Source organism: Erythrolamprus reginae, chromosome 10, assembly GCF_031021105.1.
Source record: "Erythrolamprus reginae isolate rEryReg1 chromosome 10, rEryReg1.hap1, whole genome shotgun sequence".
NCBI classification, from domain to species: Eukaryota; Metazoa; Chordata; class Lepidosauria; order Squamata; family Dipsadidae; genus Erythrolamprus; species Erythrolamprus reginae.
This window is the reverse complement of record NC_091959.1, coordinates 2,507,292-2,531,047: the sequence shown is the minus strand read 5'-3', so window position 1 is coordinate 2,531,047 and position 23,756 is coordinate 2,507,292. Positions and strand designations below refer to the sequence as shown.

Below are 23,756 nucleotides of genomic sequence, written 5' to 3'. Positions count from 1 at the left end.
TGCCCTGCCGCCCAATTGTGCGCAAGACCCTCATTAAAGTGACACCGTTGTCATCGCCTTTTGCGCCCCGGAGCAACAACAACAGCAGCGGAAGCCAGAAATGGGGCCTGTAAAAAAATGCATTTAAAAAAAACCCCTACCATATTTTTCGGAGTATAACACACACCTTAGTTTTGGGGTAGGAAAATAGGGAAAAGAATCTGCTGACCAGGTATTCATCTGGCTAGTGTCCTTAGTGTGGTCAGCTCCAGCACATTATTTTATCCCCTGGTTAAGGGCTTTAAAAAAAATTATTTGGAGAGAGTAACAATGAAAGAGCTTGCAAGTCAGTAAGAGCTGGGAACATCATTAGCACCTGGAAAGAAACAGTCGGAGCAAGTAGAGTGATGGAAACATCCCTGCAAAGACTTAGGGCTTGGAAAACATTATCCACAGAGAGTAACAATGAAAGAGCTTGCAAGCCATTAAGAGCTGGGAACATCATTAGCACCTGGAAAGGAACATTTGGAGCAAAGTAGAGCAATGGAAACATCCCTGCAAAGACTTAGGGCTTGGGAAACATTCTCCACAGAGAGTAACAATGAAAGAGCTTGCAAGGTAAGAGCTGGGAACATTGTTAGCATCTGTTGAGGGCTGGAAAGAAACTTACTCGGAGCAAGTTAGAGCAATGAAAAAAACCCTGCAAAGACTCAGGGCTTGGAAAAAAATTCTTCCCAGAGAGAAACCATGAAAGAGCCTGCAAGGTGAGAGCTGGGAAGATTGTGAGCAGCTAGTTAGGGCTGGAGGAAAAAAGCTACATTTAGAGTATAAAGAAGTGATAAAAAGGATAATAGGACTGAAGGACAGGGACTGTAGGCCCCTTACAGACCTCTTAGAAAAGGGGAAAGGTCAACAGTAGATAATTTAAGGTTGAAGATTTTGGGGTTGGGGGAAGAAATAACAGAGTCAGCTAGTGAGTTCCAGGCATTGATCCCTCTGTTGCTGAAGTCGTATTTTCTGCAGTTGAGTTTGGAGCTACTGTATTTACATTTGGTTTGTATCTATTACGTGCTCTTGTGTTGTTGTTGTTGAAGGAGAAGTAGTCACCAACAGGAAGGACGCTATCGTGTATGATCTTATGAACAACAGTTAAATCACTTCGGAGGCCACGTAGTTGTAAATTGTCCAACCATAGTCTGGAGGAGTCAGGTAGCGTCTTTCGAGAGGAGGAGTGAAGGGCTCTTCTTGTGATGTATTTCTGGACTCTCTCATTTGTGTTTTTCCCCCTTGAAATTCTGAAGAAGCATCTTGAATGAGAATCGAAATGTTTTCAAGGAAAATTTTTTAAAAAACCCCAAGGCAAACCAGTTGCCTTTTTGAAAAAGCATACCTTTGTGAAAATAAAGCTGAATAGAACTGTTTGCAAACAAATCTTTGTTCCTCCAACAGATTAAAAAACAAAAAAACCCCATGTTATCCTCTCCTCCCACCAAACGTCACCCCCATATGCTAAAGGGAGCTTCTGTCTCCGTTCCCTAAATGAGATCTGCGCATTAAAGGTTTAGCCCATCTTCCTTTTCCTAATGAGAAACCCCATCCAGCCAATTATCTCAATTATGGCACATTAGGAAAGATCCCAAATTTTCCCCGAGGGCATCAAGGAATGCTTCTTCAAAAGCTCCAACTCACTCCAGATGTTCACCCAAAATTATATCCGCATCCACTTCAGGGTCCGATATATAATGGGACAATTCAGTTGTGGGGAGGACAACATGTAAACTGCCCTTTCAAACGGCTTCAGATTTATTTTTTTAATTAAACGAATAACCTGACAGCTGTCCGAACATTGGCTGATAGATTACATGGGTGCGTTGAAAGGGATTACGGGATTTTTTTTGTTTTTAAAAAATGGTGTCCAAATTCTCTTGCTCTTGCTACGTGTGAATTGTGAATTGCTGAATATTCAATCTGAGTATTGTATCGGCAGTTCTGTGTTAGCCAAAACTTCAGAAGAGAAGGATTTAGGGGGTCGTGATTTCTGACAGTTTCAAAATGGGTGAACAGTGCGGTCAGGCGATAGGGAAAGCGAGTCGAATGCTTGGCTGCATAGCTAGAAGTACAACAAGCAGGAAGAGGGAGATTGTGATCCCGCTGTAGAAAGCGCTGCTGAGACCCCATTTGGAATAATACTGTGTCCAGTTCTGGAGACCTCACCTACAGAAAGTGATAAAATTGAACGGGTCCAAAGACGGGCAACAAAAACGGTGGAAGGTCTTAAGCTTATCAGGAAAGACTCCATGAACTCAATCTGTCTAGTCTGGAGGACAGAAGGGAAAGGGGGAACAAGATCGAAACATTTAAATATGTGAAAGGGTTAAATAAGGTTCAGGAGGGAAGTGTTTTTAATAGGAAAGCGAACCCAAGAACAAAGGGGCACAATCTGAGGTTAGTTGGGGGAAAGATCAAAAGCAACATGAGAAAATATTATTTTATTGAAAGAGTAGTAGATCCTTGGAACAAACTTCCAGCAGACGTGGTTGGCAAATCCACAGGAACTGAATTTAAACATGCCTGGGATAAACATAGATCCATCCTAAGATAAAATACAGAAAATAGTATAAGGGCAGATTGGATGGACCAGGAGGTCTTTTTCTGGCATCAATCTTCTATGTTTCTATATTTCTAACACGAGAACAAGGGGGCGCAATCCCAGGTCAGTTGGGGGAAAGATCAGAAGCAACGTGAGAAAACATTATTTGACTGAAAGAGTAGTAGATGCTTGGAACAAACTTCCAGCAGACGTGGTTAGAAAATCCACAGTCACTGAGTTTAAACATGCCTGGGATAAAGATAGATCCATCCTAAGATAAAATACAGAAAACAGTATAAAGGCAGATTGGATGGACCAGGAAGTCTTTTTCTGCCGTCAATCTTCTATGTTTCTAACAGGGAGGGAAAAAAGGAACTTGCTGTAATTTTATTCAAACATAAATAGGTTGCTCTCCTGGTCCTTTTGACAGCGAGATTTGGAAGGCCGGGATGATGTTGCTTCTCAATTTTCTTTTTCCCTCCAGCTGGTCCCAACCAATTTCATGAGCCATATCAAAGGCATTTGGAAAGGACGCGAATATTCCAGGATGTGCAATGAAAACCAATGGGCTCCTTCCACGTTTTCCCGCAGGAAGAATCTGCCAGGCTGACTCAGGCCGAGAAGAATGGGAAACAAAGACATCTGGCCAGGGCCGGGCTGCAGATGTGGGGCAGGAGGGATCCAGATGTGCCAAGCCCGGTTAGGGTTCCCCCTCCCCCCTGTCTTCCCTTATCTATCTGTCTGTCTGTCTGTCTGTCTGTCTGTCTGTCTGTCTGTCTGTCTATCTATCTATCTATCTATCTATCTATCTACATATATCTATCTATCTACATATATATACATACATATATCATATATATTCTCTCCTTATTTCTTATATCATATATATCCTCTTTTTCCTTCTATCTTTATATATATTACTTAATGCCTACTCTCTTCCATATGTATTGTATATTGGACAAAGAATAAAATAAATAAAAAATAAATAAATAAGAGTGAGGCTGGGGGCAGACGGAGGGCTGGGCTCGCTCCAGCTGAAGCCCCTGACAAGATAAGAGACCTAGAACAGGGAGACTTCAACTTACGACATTAAAGGAGCCCCCCCTGCGCTTCCCTGCCGCGCCGCCTAGGGGAAGCAGAGAGCGTTTTTCCGACGACGCCGGCGACGCGCACCGTTCTGGCCGTCGCCTCGGTGCCGAGACCGTGTCGTCATCAGCGGCCGCCATACCAGCGCGGCGCGGCGACGGGCAGGTCCCGGCGGGTGAGTTGCTGGGGGAGCGGATGGGAGAGGGGGGAGCGGCGCGTTGGTTACCATAGCAACCCCTTCTGTCCCCCCCCATTCACACATCTGGACTCTTCGGCCTCGTAACCCCCCCCCCTTCCCCACATCTGGGCTGGTGGCTTTTGAATCAATGCTCCTCCCGACTTTCTAGGGTGTCTTTTCCAGGGTAAGTTTTGAACATGGAATGTGGGAAATATGGATGTATGTGTGTGTGTGTGTGTGTGTGTATGTATGTATGTATGTATGTATGTATGTGAGTATGCATATATATATATATATATGTATGCAAGTATATATGTATGTAGGTATGCATGTATATATGTAAGTATGCACATATACATATACATGTAAATATATATGTATGTAAGTATATATGTATGTAAGTATGCATGTATATATGTAAGTATGCACATATACATGTAAGTATATATGTATGTATGTAAGTATATATGTATGTAAGTATGCATATATATATGTAAGTATGCACATATACATGTAAATATATATATGTAAGTATATATGTATGTATGTAAGTATGCATGTATATATGTAAGTATGCACATATACATGTAAATATATATGTAAGTATGCATGTATATATGTAAGTATGCACGTATACATGTAAATATATATGTATGTATGTAAGTATATATGTAAGTATGCATGTATATATGTAAGTATGCATGTATATATGTAAATATGTAAGTATGTATGTATGTAAGTATGCATGTATATATGTAAGTATGCATGTATATATGTAAATATGTAAGTATGTATGTATGTAGGTATATATGCATGTAAGTATGCATGTATATATGTAAATATGTATGTATGTAAGTATGCATGTATATATGTATTTACATAAGTATATATGTATGCATGTAAATATATATGCATGTAAGTATGCATGTATATATGTAAGTATGCATGTATATGTAAATATGTAAGTATGTATGTAAGTATGTATGTATGTATGTATGTATGTATAACATACTTTTTTATATACATACTATATTTATTATTATTTTTTTGACTTCTATACTGCCCAATCCCTAAGGACTCTGGGCAGCTTACAACAATATAAAAAGGTACAATATAATAGAAAACAAGTCAATATTAAAATTCAACACACTAAAATTATAAAACAATAAAATCCCATTATAGAAACTTATTTTTTTCTCTCCTCAGCACTTTCCTCTTCTTCCAGAGCTTTGATGCCCCACAGTGGGTTTGTCTGTGTGTGTGTGTGTGTGAGAGAGAAAAACAATGACAACTCAGGTAAGAAGGCACCGTCAGCCAGTTGTGTTATTTCACACTTGTGTTATAAGAAAGAGAATTGAGGTGCTAATTGGTCCGTGTGTTTACTTCCCCCTTTCAGTATAGCATCCTCTTCAAGCAAGAACAAGGTAAGGAAATTCTGCTTTTTCTAAATTGTGTTTCAAAAACCTTAGTCAAGTAGGGAACCAGTCTTATTTCATGGGGATGATGCTCCACAGGGAGGGAGCCACCATGGAGAAGGCCCTTCTTCTTGGTCCCTCCCGGTAGACCTCCTTATCAGAGGGGATCCATAACATGGGGGGAGGGTCAAACCAGTTTTGCTTTTTATAGGTAGAAGTTGTGGTCCGCCAGACTAGCTGTTCTCTCCCTGCACCAAGCCTCTCAATAATCAGATGCGCACCACTGGATTAACTATTAAAAGTCCTCTTGGCTGTCAGTCTTGGGTGCCAGAAACACAGGACGCCTGTACTGCGCCTCCATTGTCTCTGAGTCCTCTGGGTCCATTACTAATTGCACAGGACACGAGCAGACCACAACACTAGCTGGACGATGGGGAAGGGACAGGATCCCCCGAGCATTGAATCATCAAAGCCTGGAATTCCCTCGTGGAGCGTTTCTCAGGTTTTGTGCTGGTGAGGCAGGCTTTGATCAGTGCAATTTGTGTCTTGGAAAAGGCTAACGGAATCATCTTTTTCCCCCCCCCCCTCTCTCTCTCTCTCTCAGCGCACGACGATGCAATTTGGTCGGTTGCTTGGGGCAAAAACAGAAACGACGCCTCGGAGACGGTAATCTCAGGCTCTCTGGATGATCTGGTGAAAGTGTGGAAATGGTAAATTCCGGGAGGTTTTTTAAAAAAATGCTGTGTAGTATTAAATGAGAGAAGTACGTGCAGATAATCCTCAATTAACAACCTGCCACTTAGAGACTACTCAAAGTTAGAACGGATTCTGCTAAAGCTACTTACAACCTGTTTTTGAAGTTATGACTTGTTTCTCTCTCTCTCTCTCTCTCACACACACACCCCTCTTATGTTTCCATTTTGGATATTTGGCAACACCAGCTCTCATTTCCAGCTGTTCACAATTCCTTGCAATCACGTGATTTTCAGCATTTTTTGCCCATTTCCAGCCCAAAACACTCAGTAGCGCAAATGTATTTATTTAATGACTATTTGCCCAATGATTACAGCGTTCCCTTAACAACTTCTGTAAAAACCAGGTGGGAACCTACTTAACAACTGCCTTAATTTATGAATGTAATTCTGGATTCAATAATGTCCATCAGACAAGGACTACCTGGATTGTTAGTCCAGATTTGGCAGGAAAATACGATATTGGGAGCTGTGTACGTATCAGGAATGGAATTACAGGACTCATCGCTACATACACCGCATGGAAACGGTTGATAGCTGGACCACTTATTATTTTTTTGTTTCTCCAAGGACTGATGAGAAACTGGAGCTCAAGTGGACTTTGGAAGGCCACCAGCTGGGCGTCGTTTCGGTGGACATCAGTCATACCGGCACCGTTGCTGCGTCCAGCTCGTTAGATGCTCACATCCGCATTTGGGATTTGGACACTGGCAAACAGATCAAGTCAATAGATGCTGGGCCAGGTTGTTATTATTATTATTATTATTATTATTATTATTATTATTATTTATTAGATTTGTATGTTCAACCCACCCCTGGGAACGGAGCAAATGTCATTTACTTGTGGCCTATCCACTTTAATTAGTAGATGGAAGATTATTTGTTATGGCGGTGGGTGGTTTTGTGGTTTTATATTTAATTGTTTGTAAGTAAATAAATAGAGGACCCTGAGTATTTTTTTTTGAGGGGGGGAATATTTTACTTCTAATCCAAGAAGAAGAAGATGATGATAAAGAATAATAATAATAGTAGTAGTAGTTATAATAATCACAATAGGAGACAGGAGAATTGAGCAGAAGCAGCTAGAGAAATTTGCAAAATATGAAGATCTAAAAATCGAGCTTCAAAGACTCTGGCATAAGCCAGTGAAAGAGGTCCCAGTGGTCCTTGGCACGCTGGGTGCAGGGCCAAAGGATCTCAGCGGACATTTGAAAACCATCGGAATTGACAAAATCTCCATCTGTCAATTGCAAAAGGCCGCTTTACTGGGATCGGCAGACATAATTCGCCACTACATCACGCAGTCCTAGGTGCTTGGGAAGCGCCTGACTGGTGATGAAATATGAAATCCAGCATAGTGATCTTGTTTGCTGTGTTGTATTGTTGAAATAATAATAACAACCACCACCACTACAAAAACAACAGAGTTGGAAGTGACCTTGCAGGGTCTTATAGTCCAACCCCCTACTCAGACAGGAAACCCTACACTACACTAGTTTCTTCAATTCTGAAAAAAAAGATCAAGAAAGGCTTTTTGGGAAAAATGAAACACCTTTGGCGCATGTATCCACAGCGTACATTGAAACAATAAATCTCCCAGCCCTGATTCAGTTAAAAAGACTTAATCAATAGTTTGACTGTTTCCTGAAAGCTTATTCAGAATATTATTTGCTTCCTTGCCAGACCTGCGTGCGAATATTGTGCAACAAAAATAAATGTACTTATTACCAGATATCTTAAAAAGAGTTCTGTCCGCTTCCTTTCCTATAGTGGACGCTTGGTCGCTGGCTTTTTCTCCCGATTCCCAGTATGTGGCCACCGGAAGCCACATTGGAAAAGTCAACATCTTTGGCGTTGAAAGCGGAAAAAAGGAATATTCTTTGGATACGCGAGGGAAATTCATCCTAAGTATCGCTTACGTAAGACGCTTGGTTTGTCTTTTAATGAGCCGATATTGTCCCGTGTTATTATCACTCCCACTCTGCAAGATCCTCCCCGATACTTTGCGCTGAATTATAATGGTTTTATCAACAGCCCCGGAGGGTCAATACTGGTTTCTGATTGTTTTTTTAAAGAGTCCAGATGGAAAATATCTAGCCAGCGGGGCGATCGACGGGATTATCAATATTTTTGATATTGCAACTGGGAAACTTCTCCACACGCTGGAAGGTGAGGTTTGGAATTCCTGTCATTTTATATATATGTGCTGGTATACATGCTGTTTATTACTGTTGTTAGCCGCCCCGAGTCTACGGAGAGGGGCGGCATACAAATCGAATGAATGAATGAATGAGTGAGTGAGTGAGTGAGTGAATGAACGAACGAACGAACGAACGAACGAACATTATATATAAGTGTGTATGTGTGTGTAATATATTTTGCTGATAATTAAAGGGAGACCAGTATAGATCTATTTCAAGCTACTTAGCTCTCATCAGCTAGCTATACCCTTTACCGGGATTTGAACCTGGGCAGTCTTCAGAAATGTATTTTTTCTTTTGACAGAAAGAAAAAAAAACATATATATAAGTGTGTGTCAACAATTATCCTAAAATGCAAGTTCCAGATATAGTTATAAATGGGGATTTTAATATCTGACGACGTCAGTAGGGACTGATGGAAGCTTAGTAATTTTTAATAGTTTTAAATAGATTTTAAACATTCTAGAGATTGATGGCTATTGCCTCTTCATGTATATATATATGTATATGTTGGCATTAGGAAGCAGTGTGCTCCCTCCAATATTTGGATATACTAGGTGACTCGACAGAAAAATATATTATCTTTCCCTAGCTCAGCTGATAATGGAGAAGAACCTGTGGCTTAGAGGTTAAAAGCACTGCCCAGCAAGGTAAAGCAGCCCGGGTTCAAATCCTAGAAGGGCATGGCTAGCTGATGAGAGCTAAGTAGCTCGAAATAGATCTATACTAAGTCTCCCTTTATTTCTTTATCAGTTCTTTGGAAGTTAGATACAAAGTGATTTTGACTTCTGCTTCAGGTCACGCCATGCCTATCCGCTCCTTGACGTTTTCTCCAGACTCTCAGCTGCTCGTTACAGCATCGGATGATGGGTACATCAAGATATATGACGTGTGAGTGACGCCTTTGTTGAACCCACTATCGACTGCTTCAATTCAATTCAATTCATTAGATTTGTATGCCGCCCCTCTCCGAAGACTCGGGGCGGCTCACAACAATAATAAAAACAATATTCCAGCGAAAACAAATCTAATATTAAAAAGCACATAAAACCCTATCATATTTAAAAAAGCAAACAACATATATGAACCTAAACATAAATATTTAAAAAAAAAAGCCTGGGGGAAAGGTGTCTCAACTCCCCCATGCCTGGCGGTATAGATGGGTCTTGAGTAGTTTACGAAAGACAAGGAGTGTGGGGGCAGTTCTAATCTCCGGGGGGGGAGTTGATTCCAGAGGACCAGGGCTGCCACAGAGAAGGCTCTTCCCCTTCTCCCCATCAGCTCTATTCCCTGTGCTTCCTTTGAATTTCTGCTTCCAGCTCCCAGATTTTCTGAATCCAAGGAATTAACATTCCCGAAATGGGCCTGAATCTCTTTCCTATCTCAGAAGTCTACCTGCACTTACAAGCTGTCATTGATAGCTTGTTAGTTTGGACTCTCTGTTCCTACCTCTTTTGTTAGAAATGTCTTGGGATTTGGGGAGGGATGTTCTGCGTAACACATTCTGGAAATCATTTTAAGATGTTTTCTCTAACCCAGAATCTTTTTTTCCGAATTAACAGACAACATGCCAACTTGGCAGGCACTCTGAGCGGCCACGGATCGTGGGTATTAAACGTAGCCTTTTGCCCCGACGACACCCACTTCGTTTCCAGGTGAGTGGTATGCTATATATCCTGTCCACAGTTGTTAAGATATTTGGGGAACAGGAGAATGAAGATAAGGAAAGAACAGAAGGAACAAAGAGGGATGAAGGAAGGACTGGGAAGGGGGAAAGAGAGAAGGGGAAAGATGAAAGGGAGATGGAGAGAGGAATAGGGAGAAAATAAAAGAAGGTAGGAAGATAAAAAGGAAGGACAGAAGAAAGATGGAGGGAGAGAGGAATAGGAGGGAAAGATAAAAAGAGGGGGAGAACGTAGGAAGATGAGTTAAGGACAGGAGGAAAAGGAAGAAGAGAAAATGAAATAAGGATGGAGAAGGAAGATAAAGGAAGGAATCTGCAAAATTGGCCATTAAACTAAAGTTATCAATGAACTTTTGATTGTGCAAAAGGCAGGTGAGATAATCTAATCAATCAATACTTTCACTTTTATAAGCAACCGTAGCAGGACTCCTATAGATAATGGAGGGTTGTCCTGGGATTAAGCGAGTTGATCCTTTTTTTAAAAAAAATATTCCAGCTCATCAGACAAAACGGTCAAAGTCTGGGACGTGCCTTCCAGGACCTGTGCCCACACCTTCTTTGACCATCAAGACCAGGTAGGGAGGTCCAAAAGTGGGAGAGGCTCTTTTGGGGGGCAGCCCACCCCCGTCATTTCCCTTCTAACTTTCTGGGCCCTTCTCTCCCCCCACCCAAATATAGGTCTGGGGCGTGCAGTACAACGGAAGCGGCTCAAAAATCGTCTCCGTCGGGGACGATCAAGAAATACACGTTTACGATTGTCCCGTGTAGGGTTACGATGTCGGTTGTCCAAAAGTGTTTTGATACTTTTTTTTTTTTTAATTTTTGGTCCAGATAAATCTTAATAGATGGAAATCTGAGAATTATTTTGGTGGGCATTTTGCTATACATATATATATATATTATTTTAAAGCTAAATAAACCCTTGGGTGTGGTACCTGGGCAGCGATTCAGTCTTTTCCTCTTAGCGCTATGGCTTGTTTTGCAGAATTGCAATATTGCCTTCCAAAATTGGGCAGACCTCATAGTGCCAAGCAGAATCGGGCTCCGTTCATGGTTGAGTGGCCCCCAAAACAATCATTGTTGCTGCCAGACAAAACCACCCAATGTGCCCTTGGCTCTGGAGCTTCAGTTTCTTTGCTGCAATGGATTTTGATTTGACAGCCCTTGAGTTACAACTGCAATGGAGCCCAACATTTCTGTCATTAATTGAGACATTTGCCATATTTTTTTTCGGAGTATAAGACTCACCCTTAGTTTTGGGGGAGGAAAATAGAGGAGAAAAATCTGCTTACCAAGATATTTATCTGGCTGGCATCCTATTTTATCCCCAGGTCAGGGCTTTAAAAAATACAGTGATACCTTGTCTTACAAACTTAATTGGTTCCGGGACGAGGTTCTTAAGGTGAAAAGTTTGTAAGACGAAACAATGTTTCCCATAGGAATCAATGAAAAAGCGATGAATGCGTGCAAGCCCAAAACTCACCCCTTTTGCCAGCCGAAGCGCCCGTTTTTGCACTGCTGGGATTCCCCTGAGGCTCCCCTCCATGGGAAACCCCACCTCTGGACTTCTGTGTTTTTGCGATGCTGCAATTTCACTGAGGCTCCCCTCCATGGGAAACCCCACCTCCGGACTTCCGTTGCCAGCGAAGCGCCTGTTTTTGCGCTGCTGGGATTCCCCTGCAACATCGCAAAAGCACAGAAGTCTGGAGGTGGCGTTTCCCATGGAGGGGAGCTCAGGGGAACCCCAGCAGCGCAAAAATGGGTGCTTTGCTGGCAATGGAAGTCCGGAGGCGGTGCATCATAGTGGTGGCGGTGGGTTTGTAAGGTGAAAATAGTTTGTAAGAAGAAGCAAAAACATCTTAAACCCCGGGTTTGTATCTCGAGAAGTTTGTATGACGAGGTGTTTGTAAGGCGAGGTATCACTGTATGTTTTTTTCCAGAGTGAATAGCAATGAAAACAAGCCTGCAAGCACCTCATAAGGGCTGGAAAAAAGCTTAGTAAAAGCTACTCTGAGTATTAGACGCACCCAAATTTTCAACCTCTTGTAGGGGGGAAAAGAGTCGCTTATGCTCCAAAAAATAGGGTACGCGAATTTTGCTCCATTTTACAACCTTTCTTGCGACAATTAAATTGGCAACACTGTTGTTAAGTGAATCCAGCTTTTGCTTGACGAAAAGTCGCAAGAGGGAATGGACATACGAGTCACTTGCCAGGTGCCTGGATTTTGATCACGCAACAGTTACAAAAGTGCGAGTAATGGTCCTATCGTTCCCCCTTTTCAGTGCCGTTTTTAACTTTGAACGGTTGCTAAATGAAGTGCTGTGAATCGAGAACTGCTGGTACAACCTGGTGTATGAAGGGCCCCTCCGCAAGCTCTTTCCGCCAGGTTTCCTCGTAGTAGTAGTAGTGGCACAGTTCCCCAGAGCAACCAACCATTCAGGGTTCACAGCAGAAAATGCTCCCGGTGTTTTATTTAATAAAATACTTCTTAAATAATCTAGGATGCGGAGACCATGTTACTAACGTGAAGGGGCGACGTTTGAAGTTTTAACTACTGCTGAGGGAAACCTTTACGCACCCGTTTCTCAAAAACGCTCATTTCTGGCGTCATCGTCCCCAAAAAACATTCCTCTTTGTAGCCCCAGAAAAGCGCAGGCCTGGGACGGTGAGTTTAACGTTAAAGGAGGGACAACACACATTCAGGTTTCAAGTTACACAGATCCATTTTTTTTTTACAACATGAACACATAAATATGAAATAGAACTAATGTACAGCCGTTCTTCGCGCCGAAACGGAGCCCCCCGTGACGGTTCCTCGCGTTCTGACCCAACAGTCCACGCGGCCAGACGTGCTCGGTGGTTCACGAGGTCTGGCACTGGACCCCCGTCCTCGGGCCTTCGTCGTCCTCTTCGTAGGCTTCGCCGTGGTTCCGGTACGTCCGTTCTTTGGGATCGAATTCGACCAGGTCGACTTGGTCCATGTCTTCGGAAACCATCACTTCCTCCCGGGGAGGCAGCAGAGCTTCTAGGAGAGGGAGCTGGTCGTTGGAAAGCCAGTGGTGCTCGGGGAAGGCAACCTGGGAGAGGAAGAGACGGGGAATTCGAACTCGAGTCAAGGTCGGAATCGCCGCAGGTCTGGCTTGCTCATGCTAAGCCGTAATTGGTTCATTTTTATGGAAGAAATCGTTGAGGTAGCTGAAAGGGTATAGGGCAGTGATGGGGAGCCTTTTTTCCCTCGGTGCCAAAAGACCATGGGCGCCTGCTATCGTGTGTGCATGAGTGCCCACACCCATAATTCAATGTCTAGGGAGGGTGAAAACAGCTTCCCCCAGGCCCCCCGGAGGCTGGAAATGGCCTGTTCCCTAACTTCTGGTGGGCCCAGTAGGCTCGTGTTTCTCCTTCCCCAAGCCCCAAAGGCTTCTTTGAGCCGGAGGAGGGTAAAAATGCCCTCTTCCGTCCTCGCGGAAACTCTCTGGAAGCCACAAACGCCCTCCCAGAGCCTCTGTGCGAGCCAAAAATCAGCTGGCCGGCACACACATGCACATTGGAGCTGAGCTAGGGCAACAGCTCGCGTGCCAGCAGATGTGGCTCCGCATGCCCCCTGTGGCACCCATGCCATAGGTTCGCCATCACTGGAATAGGGACTGGACTAGAAGACCTCCAAGGCTCCTTCGAGTTTCTCTTCTGATTCTGAATTCAGGCTACACCCCACAAGCAAGCAGCTTGGAGACTCATAATGACTCCACCACTGACCACTTGACACTAAAACTGGTTAAAAATGTGCCTTTTGTTTATGCAGAGAAATGTTTTTATTCACGGCTGTCGAAAACTCTCACATTCCCTCACCGATGCAGGAGCTGATAGTGGGCCCAGATAATTAAAAGGCAGAAAACCCCAAATTTTAGCTGCTAGTGTCAGTTCACCCTCCCTGTCTGCATTAAATATTTTTTAGCTGTTTTAGTATTGGATTTTTACATTCTGTTTTTATCACTGTTGTTAGCCACCCCGAGTCCACGGAGAGGGGCAGCATATAAATCCGATAAATAAATCCAATAAATAAATAAATCCAATAAATTCAATAAATAAATTCAATAAATAAATCCAATAAATAAATAAAATATTCCCTTTTCAAAAAGCCTTGCTTACCAGGAACTGTATTATCAAGGAGCCTTTCTCCAAGGGAGATTTGTAAATCGGCATCCCTTCGTTCACAATGCATTTGATGTCTCCGTGTTTTATCACTTCACCTGTTGGAAGAGCCATCGTTAGGCCATGCATGCAACAGCTCCACATTCACACACAAACGCAACCCAAAGGAAAGCCAAGCCTACCTGGTTTGGAGGATATTAAAAGGACCCTGTCGTCCAGCGTCTCAATCGTCTTCTTGAAGCCGCACAGGGCCTCCGTCAGCTGGATTTTCATTTTCATCACCAAGTCGTTGCCTCTCCTCTGATACACAGAATGGTCTTTTTGATCTAGTACAATAATGACATCTCCTGGTTCTAGGTCAGGTTCCTGATCACCTTCTCCGTGAAAGACGAGTTTCTGGCCATCTTTCATACCTGGAAAACAGAGCGCGGGGAAATCAGAATTCAGGAAAGGAGACCCTTGACTCTTGAACATGTGTGAACAACAACCAAGGGATTCGCTTCCAAGTCAACGGACTCAACTGCCACTATTGGCAAGACATTTCTGTGTGATGTTCTCCCAAAGGATCAGGAATTTTGGTGCAATTGTAACTGAACACCTTCACACAATAACACAATAGGATAGGATAAAATGAAGAAAATGTGCAGGGGACTGGAGGTAGAGTAGAGTAGAATTCTTTATTGGCCAAGTATGATTGGACATACAAGGAATTTGTGTTTGGTGTGTATGCTGTCCATGAGCATAAAAGAAAACATACATTTGTCAAGAATAGAATTCTTCATTGGCCAAGTGCAATTGACGCAAGGAATTTGTTTTTGATGCATATGTTCTCAGTGTACATAGAATAAAATACATTCATGAAGAATAAAAAGATACAACAGTTAGTGATAGTCAAGGTTACTAACAAGCTATCAAATTGTACTAGGAAACAAAAACAATTAAATTGAGAGATACGAGCAACATAGTTATGCAATAAGTGGGAGGAGAGAGATACTATTAAGGAAAAGAATAATAGTAATACACAGTAAATTATTTGCGTGTTGTGGGCCTTAGTTGTTTAGCTGAGTGATGGTGTTCAGGAAAAAACTATTCTTGTGTCTAGTTGTCTTGGTGTGCAGTGCTCCATAGTGTCATGTTAAGGGTAGGATTTGAAACAATTTACATCCAGGATGTGAGGTGTGTGTAAATATTTTCACGGCCCTAATTTTAACTGGCGCAGTCCACAGGTCCTCAGTGGAAGGCAGGTGGGCAGCCATTGTTTTTTCTCCAGTTCTAATTCTCCTCTGAAGTCTGTGTCAGTCTTTTCGGGTTGCAGGGGCAAACATTTCATTCATGCATTTGTCTCTGTTTGCAAGTGGCAACGTAAAAGAACTGAAGACCACATTGCCTGTCTGCATATTCTAATCCTAAAATTAAATTTCAGAAACCTGTGATGGAACAGGAACTGGGGAGAACGTTTGGCACACACCAAAAATGATTACGAGGAACTAAAGTTTAGTTGCAAAGAATATCAAGAACGGCTTTTCACAACAAGAGGTGCAGCTCTGCCACTTAAAGAGGTTACTCCTCACACAACAGGGATACCAAAACGAGGCCGTGTCTGCTGAGTTTCCAAACTCCTGGTAGTACTTAAGGCAACAAAGACTTTAGGGTCCCTGGCCTAACTGAGCTCCGCAGCCACCTCCCACCCCCTCTTGCCCCATCTCAACTCTTACCTTTATCAATGTGAATTTCGATAATTTTTTTCTCCCTAACCACCTTGTTGCCGCTGCAGTTGGTACACCTGTCCTTGGGATTGATCCGTTCTCCTTGGCCTTTGCAGTCCGGACACACGGTCTGAATCTGCTGCACCATGCCCGGTCCGATCTGCTGGACCAACACCTGAACGCCTCGCCCTTTGCAGTTGGGGCATTTTTCTACGGCCCCTTTTTTCCCACCGTAACCTTGGAAGAAGAGATACATGCGCACATATAAATATATGAATACAGTAGTGCACAAACCGCACGTACACAAATGGGTTTTGTCCAGCTAACCAAATTGGATACTGGTCTCTGTAGTGAGGAACAGAGTTTACAGCAGATTCAACTGTGAAAACAGGATTAAGTGTGTGCAATATCTAAAATTCAGGGGAGACAGAATTTCAACTGCATTTCAGTCGATTCAGTGTTATGTCTCTTTGTAAAACTAGGGGTATTTTTAAAATGCATCCTGAAAAGGAAAAAACCCTCAAGAAAATTGCCTTTATCAAGTTTGTGTAGGACACTGGGCCAAACTATTAAGCAAAACTTATCTATTTACTTTCTCATGTTTGCAAATGGTTCTGAAAAGCCGTGTGGGAATCCTCTTGTTAAAGAGGGCGGTTAAGCTGGAGGAGCTCTCACAAAGAAGATTATAGTCCAGTTTCTAAACAAGGTTTGTTTTGTTTTGGTTAATGCTTCTTTTTAATGGCAGCTTTACCGAGGCCTCTAAAAAAGATGGACTGAGGCAGAGGAAAATAAATATCCTAAGATTTCATTCGTTCAAGGCAACATCGTAGAGATGAATCTAACATAAATATAGACTGGTGATCTATTCCTGTGGTTGGATTAAACATTTCTGGCGAGTCAGAGCACCACAAAATCTGCTTTACTTGAAAGACAGCTGGTGTCTTAAAATACACTGCTCAAAAAAATAAGGGGAACACTCAAATAACACATCCCAGATCTGAATGAAATATTCTCATTGAATACTTTGATCTGTACAAAGTTGAATGTGTATGACAACATGTGAAATTGATTGTCAATCAGTGTTTCTTCCTAGGTGGACAGTTTGATTTCACAGAAGTTTGATTTACTTGGAGTTATAGTGTGTTTATTATTTATTTATTATTTATTACTTAGATTTGTATGCCGCCCCTCTCCGAAGACTCCGGTGTTGTTGAAGTGTTCCCTTTATTTTATTTTTTGAGCAGTGTATATTGTATGAAGTGGTCAGCATTTTTGGTCAAGAAGGCAAGAGCAGTTCCTAAAATTCCTAAGAAGGGAGGAACTTTTGTACTCCATTCTTGCGGTCATCTAACAGAAGTTATTACCTTTGCACTTGTCACAGATAACATTCTTCTGAAGGGCTAGTTTTCTTGTGGCTCCTATGTACAGGTCATCCAGCGTGATGCTCAACTGATGGACAACATTCTTACCTGATTAAAACATAAGTGCAGACTATTAACAATAGCCAAGATGCGCCTCAAATTTTCCAGCAGAGCTACTGCTGCACCTAACAAGGCAGCCCCTGTCCTTGGCAGAAAAGTTAGACTATTAAAACCATTGCCCCATGGCTAATGTTGCAATAACATTTTATCTCCCAAATTAATTATTTTTTTCCAAAGTAGTGCATTTGCTTGTCTAGTTCCCCAAGCAGGATTGAAACTGCAAAACTCATGTCCGGTTCCACCTTCTTCCTGCACAAATTCCTACGGGAACTCACCAGCATGGAAAAATACCCAGAAGTTTCAATGTCCAGGCAGAAAACCAAACTGTCATGAATTTATTACAGCAGAGATCACCATCCCCTGGTTGAGGAATCCTGGGAGTTGAAGAGCACAAGTCGCAAATTAGCCATGGTTTGAGAACGGGGTGGGGATGGGTGGGACTAGATGACCTCCAAAGTCATTCCCCACTATGTTATCATCCTAATCCTCTGCTCCCCTTTTCTATAATACAGATGCATCGTTCTTATTTTGGTCAGTGGATAAAGAGAAGCACAGATAAATCCGGGCAAGGGCATTTATCTTGTTGTGGGAGCTTTTGAGCTTCATCACTGGAAGCTTTCGAGAAGAGATTGGACTACCATCTATCAGAAATTGTGTAGGGTCTCCTGCTTGGGTGGGGGGTTGGACTAGATGACCCACAAGGTCCCTTCCAACTCTGTGCATCTGTATTGAACCCGTATTACAGTAATTAATTGCAATTCTCTCCCCTGCAAACCACTTGGCTCTGAATAAGTCATCTGTATTAAAATGCAATCAATGTTTGCTAGAATGTGTTGGATCATCTCCACTTTCCCGCCAATGCTCGAATGGAAGCGAGGCCACATTAAAATACAAGCCCCTACCTCTTCTTTCTCGACTCATACGTCCAGCGCCGCCAAAAAACATGTCAAAGATGTCCATGGGCGAAGAGAAATTGCCGCCGCTTAAGCTGCCTTCTTTAATGGCTTGCTCGCCACCCTGGTCATAGAGATCTCTCCTCTTCGGATCCGACAGGACCTCGTAAGCCTGGGAAATGAGCTTAAACTAAGAGAGAGAGAGAGAGACCCTCTGAATAACTGGATAGCACAACTGGGGCACCATCTTTTTTCTCCCCTACTGTGTATGCGCAGAAGCAAAGTTTCTAGCACTGCACGTGCGTCGCCATTTTGTTTTCAGCATTGTTTTTTTAAATGGTTTTTTGCCCTGCGCAGGTGACATGGGAGGAAGTGAACCAGCGGCGAGATAAGTTGGAACCCACCTAATGGGATAGCCCTGATATGCAATGCTTTTTTAAAATAAATGTTTGAAGCATTTCAAGTTGGCCCTTTATCAACCCTTCAGACCCCACCTCAGAAGTGTGTGATTAAATGTATACACAAAATCATCCAAGACTATTAAGTCATCCTGTTCTTGTGCAATGTTGAGTGGGATTTGCTCCAGAGAAAATACATCCTGCAGGAGGAAACACATAAAAGAACTGGTTTTAAAGCAATTCCATGAAATAGCTTTCACCTTCCCAGCCTGAAAGCAACTTTTCAAAGTTTCCACCGGTGCATTGTTAGGATTCTTTGGAGATAATAAACATCCTTTAAGTGTCAGTATTTCTTTCCAATTTGATGTATCCGTTTGGGAAAAGACCGAATTCCAACACCTTTGCTCAAAAATAAACTCTCCTGAATTTAGCGGGATTATTTCCGAGTTATATACACCAGTGTTTCCCAACCTTGGCAACTTGAAGATATCTGGACTTCAACTCCCAGCATTCGCTGGCTGGGGAATTCTGGGAGTTAAAGTCCAAATATCTTCACGTTGCCAAGGTGGGGAAACACTGATATACACTATGAAACTACAGCCTCAAGATGGACAGGTAATGCAGCTTTGCATTGCAGGCTGTGATCGCAAAGGATGCTACGCTTTGGTAAAGTGCAAAACTGCAGCCAACTATTGTTTTATTTATAATCCAAAGCAACTGGATGTTGTGTCTGGGACTTGCGGAAAGTGCCAAATGTTTTTCTACAATACAAACAATTAAATGTTCCCTGCCAAAGTACAAACAAACTCCAGTTTCCAGACAGAAAGCCCATTTTAATCACTGCTGAAATGAAAATATGCACATGTGACATGTTTGATAAATTTTATTCATTTGAAAGTCAACAGGGTTTCTTTGCTCATACAGAAATGTTGCAAAATGTTGCTGCTCAAAACACTCTCCCCTTAAATTGTTTTGTGATTCAACATTAGCATGTTAAAAGACTCACTTTCTAGCTGAAAATTAAAAGTTCATGCATAATTGTGTGTTCATCAATTAACTTTTTCCCTCTACAGTGCATTGCCATGAAGCTAGAAAGTATGTTATTTATATTTGTTGCTTTTCCACCAATCCTTGTATATATATATATATAAATCGGAGTTTGTTGGTACCTCAAACATATGAAACAAACAAAAATACTCTTTTTAAACTTACTGGATATTTTGAACCAGGTTCCTACGTAAAATTCTAATGCCAGCTACACCCATTACTTAAAAATAATTACGCTCTGCTTTTCTGTCAAGCACAACAGTCTGATAAGGATAATTGCACAATAGAACATGGTTGTCTTTCAGGAAGTAAGAATGTCTTTTTAAAAAAACCTCTCCAAGTCGAAATCAAAGATGTACAGTACTCCCATTCCCATCAGCACCAACCTGGTAGCAGGCCAAAGTTTCTAACTCAATTACATGACAATTATAAGAGTTAAATTTTCTATCCAAACAGAGATTCATCCTGAAAGCTCTAATAGCAAATTTAAGGTCCTCTGAGCTTGGTTGTCTTGCAGAACTCTCATGACCCAACTGGCTAAAATCATCAGTATGCTACAGCCCTTGACTACGATGATGTTACCTAGTTGGGTCATAAAACGTCTGCAACAAAACGGCCAAGAGCACCAAGGATCCCAGAGTCCAATCCTGAGCTACAAATATTATCGTCCATAAGCAGCATTTATTTTGGTAAACTCTGTGCCTCCTTACTACACAGGCACTCGGTCAGTTATACAGATTACACAGCAAAGGCACATTTACATCCTGAATGCCTAAGGTTGACCCCAAAGTATCTCCCCCATCTAATTCCAGCTCATACCCGCTCGCCCTCGCTGGGGTTCTTGTCCGGATGGTACTTCAATGCCAACTTGCGGTAGGCACGCTTAATTTCATCGGAGGTGGCGTTGGGTTTCACTCCCAGAGTGTCATAATAGCCGGTTTCCTTCACCATGGTTGCCTAAGAGGGCGAGAGAAACAAACATACCATTCACTCAATGCCTCAGCTCCAAAAGTTCAGGTTCAATCTTTTATTTTATTTTTTAACTGGAAGGGCATTTTCCCCTTTGTTCACACACAGAGAATTGTACTTTCCTGTTATGGTCTAGGTCAGGGCTTATCCAACTTTGGCAACTTGTGCATTTCATGCTGCCTGGGGAATTCTGGGAGTTGAAGTCCACAGGTCTTTAATCTTATGATGATGTAATACATTGATGATGAATCCGGTCACAATTCAAAGTGTTGGTTATGACCTATAAAGCCCTTCATGGCATCGGACCAGAATATATCCGGGACCGCCTTCTGCCACACGAATCCCAGCAACCAGTTAGGTCCCAGAGTTGGCCTTCTCCGGGTCCCGTCGACTAAGCAATGTCGTTTGGCGGGGGCCAGGGGAAGAGCCTTCTCTATGGCGGCCCCAACCCTCTGGAACCAGCTCCCCCCAGATATCAGAGTTGCCCCCACTCTCCTTGCCTTTCGCAAGCTCCTTAAACCCACCTCTGTCGTCAGGCATGGGGGAATTGAAATTTTCCCCTCCCCCTAGGCTTATAGAATTTATACATGGTATGCTTGTATGTATGATTGATTCTTTAAATTGGGGTTTTAAATTTTAATATTAGATTTGTTCACATTGTCTTTTTTATTGTTGTTAGCCGCCCCGAGTCTTCGGAGAGGGGCGGCATACAAATCTAATAAATACAAATCCATTTAAGTTGCCAAGGCCGGATATCCACAGGAAAACCTGGGTTTTGTATTTTCTTTAAGCAACCTTAAACTAATTAACAATTCCTTGCATAATTAATCAGTGGCCTCTTTTCCTTGTTTTGAGACATGTGATTCCAGGTAAGAAGCCAACTCACTCATCTCAAATGCTTATTTTGCTGTTGATTTTTTTGGGAGGGGGGTAGGTAAAGAATGCAGCTGCGAGAGCAATCATGGGCTTCTCTAAATATGCCCATGTTACTCCAACACTCCGCAGTCTGCATTGGTTGCCGATCAGTTTCCAGTCACAATTCAAAGTTTTGGTTATGACCTTTAAAGCCCTTCATGGCATTGGACCAGAATATCTCTGGGACCGCCTCCTGCCACACGAATCCCAGCGACCGGTTAGGTCCCACAGAGTTGGCCTTCGCCGGGTCCCGTCGACTAAACAATGTCGTCTGGCGGGACCCAGGGGAAGAGTCTTCTCTGTGGCGGCTCCGACCCTCTGGAACCAGCTCCCCCCTGAGATTAGGATTGCCCCCACCCTCCTTGCCTTTTGGAAACTTCTTAAAACCCACCTCTGCCGTCAGGCATGGGGGAATTGAAACATCTCCCCCTTGCCCATGTAGTTTTTGTGTATGATTCGATTGTGTGCTTGTTTTTTATATATTGGGGCGCTTTTGGATTTTTTAAACTTAAAACTGTAATTTAGATTGCGAAATATTAGATTTGTTACTATATTTTGTTTACCATTGTTGTGAGCCGCCCAGAGTCTACGGAGAGGGGCGGCATATAAATCCAATAAATCTAATCTAATCTAAAGGGGGAAAATCACTGGATGCCTAAAAGCAAAAACGAGCAATAAGCTTGACTCAAAACTAAATCACACAATAACGAGCCAAGGCAGCATACACGCCATACTTAAACTCTCATATTTATACCTCACCACATTATTTTTAAAAATTAGTCAAGGCAGGAAAGACACCCAATACTTCTATTTTCCCCACAACACAAGGGCATGGAAAATGACAGGTGCACCTCATCTCAGCCCTAAGAACAGTCACAAACTTATTAATAATAGTTATGCACCAACTTGGAACCTAGAATATCTTTGTTACTTTGTACGTTGAAGTACATGAAACAACAGAATCTAGTTTGGATGTATAAATGCACACAATCGAATCTTGCAAGTTCACCAGACGGATTGCTTAGGGAACAAAAGCTGTTCCAGAATCAGGAAGTCCTGCTAGAAATACTTTGAAACACTGTATAACCCTAAACAATCTGGATTATTTTTGCTCAGCTAATTGCCATCCTATATAGCTCACTTTATTCCAAATCTCCGCAATAACCAGGTGGGTTGCAGATAAATGTAATAAATAATAATAAAAGCAGGCTCAAGAGGATGATGAAGGTGGGAATTCCTTCCCAACCATCCCAGGGAGCCCTGCAGAAGAAGCCTTTAAATAGAGGTTATGAATAATCAGCATTTTTAGGGAGCACTTTCACTTTCCCCCCTTTTCTTCCTAAAAGCCCCAAACGTATCCTGATATTTATTTATTGAATTTATTGAATTGGATTTATCTGCTGCCCAACTCCAATAGGACCCCAGGAGTCTTCGGAGAGGGGCGGCATTCAAATCTAATAAATAATAATAAAATAATAATAAATAAATAAGTGAAAGATAAGAATTGTCCTAAAATGCGAGTTTCAGGTGTATTTATAAATGAAGAAGTTGCCTCTTTATATATATATATGTATATGTGTGTACTGTATATATGTATCACTTTTTTTTTGCTGATACAGTATATATATTAATTTTGAGATCTGGCTGGGGATCATGGGCACTGTCAAGCTCTCAGGGAGGGGATGAGCAGGCAGGGAGGTCAGTTATATTGGCATGCCTACATACATACACACACACATATATATATGTATGCCAATATAACTGACCTCCCTGCCTGTTCATCCCCTCCCTGAGAGCTTGACAGTGCCCATGATCCCCAGCCAGAGCTTAAAATTTAAAAATAAATCCTTTGGACTACAATGCCCCATGATGACCCCCTCTCTCCAGTGCACAACCCCTCCTTCCCTGCTCTCCTCCCCTTTTGGACTACAACTCCCATGATCCGCGGCCCAGACCAACACGATTCCCTTTCCCAACGCCTTGGGTTTACAAATCCCATCATCCACAGCCGCTGGCCCAGCCAAGTTCAGTGTCCATCCTCTCCCCTCGCCCTACACCGAAGGGGCGGAGGATGGGATTTGTAGTCGAGGTTCCATTCCCATGGATGCGACGGCCTCCTTCTCCCTCTGGAGCTTCCGCCCGGTCGTGGCTCTGGAGGCAGCCCCGAATCTCACCTTGGCCGCCCGGGCGACAAACCTCCACCGGCCTCGAATGTCTCGATCCTGAGGGGACGCCGGCCGGCTGAGGCGCTTTTATAAGCGCCGCAGCGAACTTTCTGGAACGATGCCACCGTGACGTCACGGCCTCTATCT

At 42.6% G+C, this 23,756-nt stretch overlaps 2 protein-coding genes across 5 annotated transcripts; one reads left to right on the top strand and one right to left on the bottom strand.

The window, feature by feature from the left end:
- The first annotated feature begins 3,742 nt into the window (after positions 1-3,742).
- SKIC8 (SKI8 subunit of superkiller complex) lies at positions 3,743-10,824 on the top strand. 4 transcript variants are annotated; one of them, XM_070762981.1, is made up of 11 exons: positions 3,748-3,830; positions 5,040-5,129; positions 5,230-5,257; positions 5,853-5,958; positions 6,571-6,743; positions 7,771-7,919; positions 8,076-8,169; positions 8,999-9,092; positions 9,764-9,856; positions 10,382-10,460; positions 10,564-10,824. In XM_070762981.1, exons 2-11 carry the CDS (start codon positions 5,118-5,120, stop codon positions 10,651-10,653), a joined length of 918 nt encoding a protein of 305 aa, XP_070619082.1. In that variant the 5' UTR covers positions 3,748-3,830; positions 5,040-5,117; the 3' UTR covers positions 10,654-10,824. The 4 variants fall into 4 exon arrangements, with proteins under 4 accessions (XP_070619084.1, XP_070619082.1, XP_070619083.1 ...); XM_070762982.1 differs by having other exon boundaries at positions 3,804-4,017; XM_070762983.1 differs by lacking the exon at positions 5,230-5,257 and having other exon boundaries at positions 3,743-3,830.
- A 1,766-nt stretch (positions 10,825-12,590) lies between these two features.
- Positions 12,591-23,756, bottom strand: DNAJA4 (DnaJ heat shock protein family (Hsp40) member A4). The gene is made up of 8 exons (XM_070762054.1): positions 23,619-23,756; positions 20,380-20,517; positions 18,125-18,305; positions 17,106-17,210; positions 15,751-15,978; positions 14,218-14,448; positions 14,033-14,133; positions 12,591-12,963 (listed from the first exon to the last, which is right to left on the bottom strand). Exons 2-8 carry the CDS (start codon positions 20,509-20,511, stop codon positions 12,748-12,750), a joined length of 1,194 nt encoding a protein of 397 aa, XP_070618155.1. The 5' UTR covers positions 20,512-20,517; positions 23,619-23,756; the 3' UTR covers positions 12,591-12,747.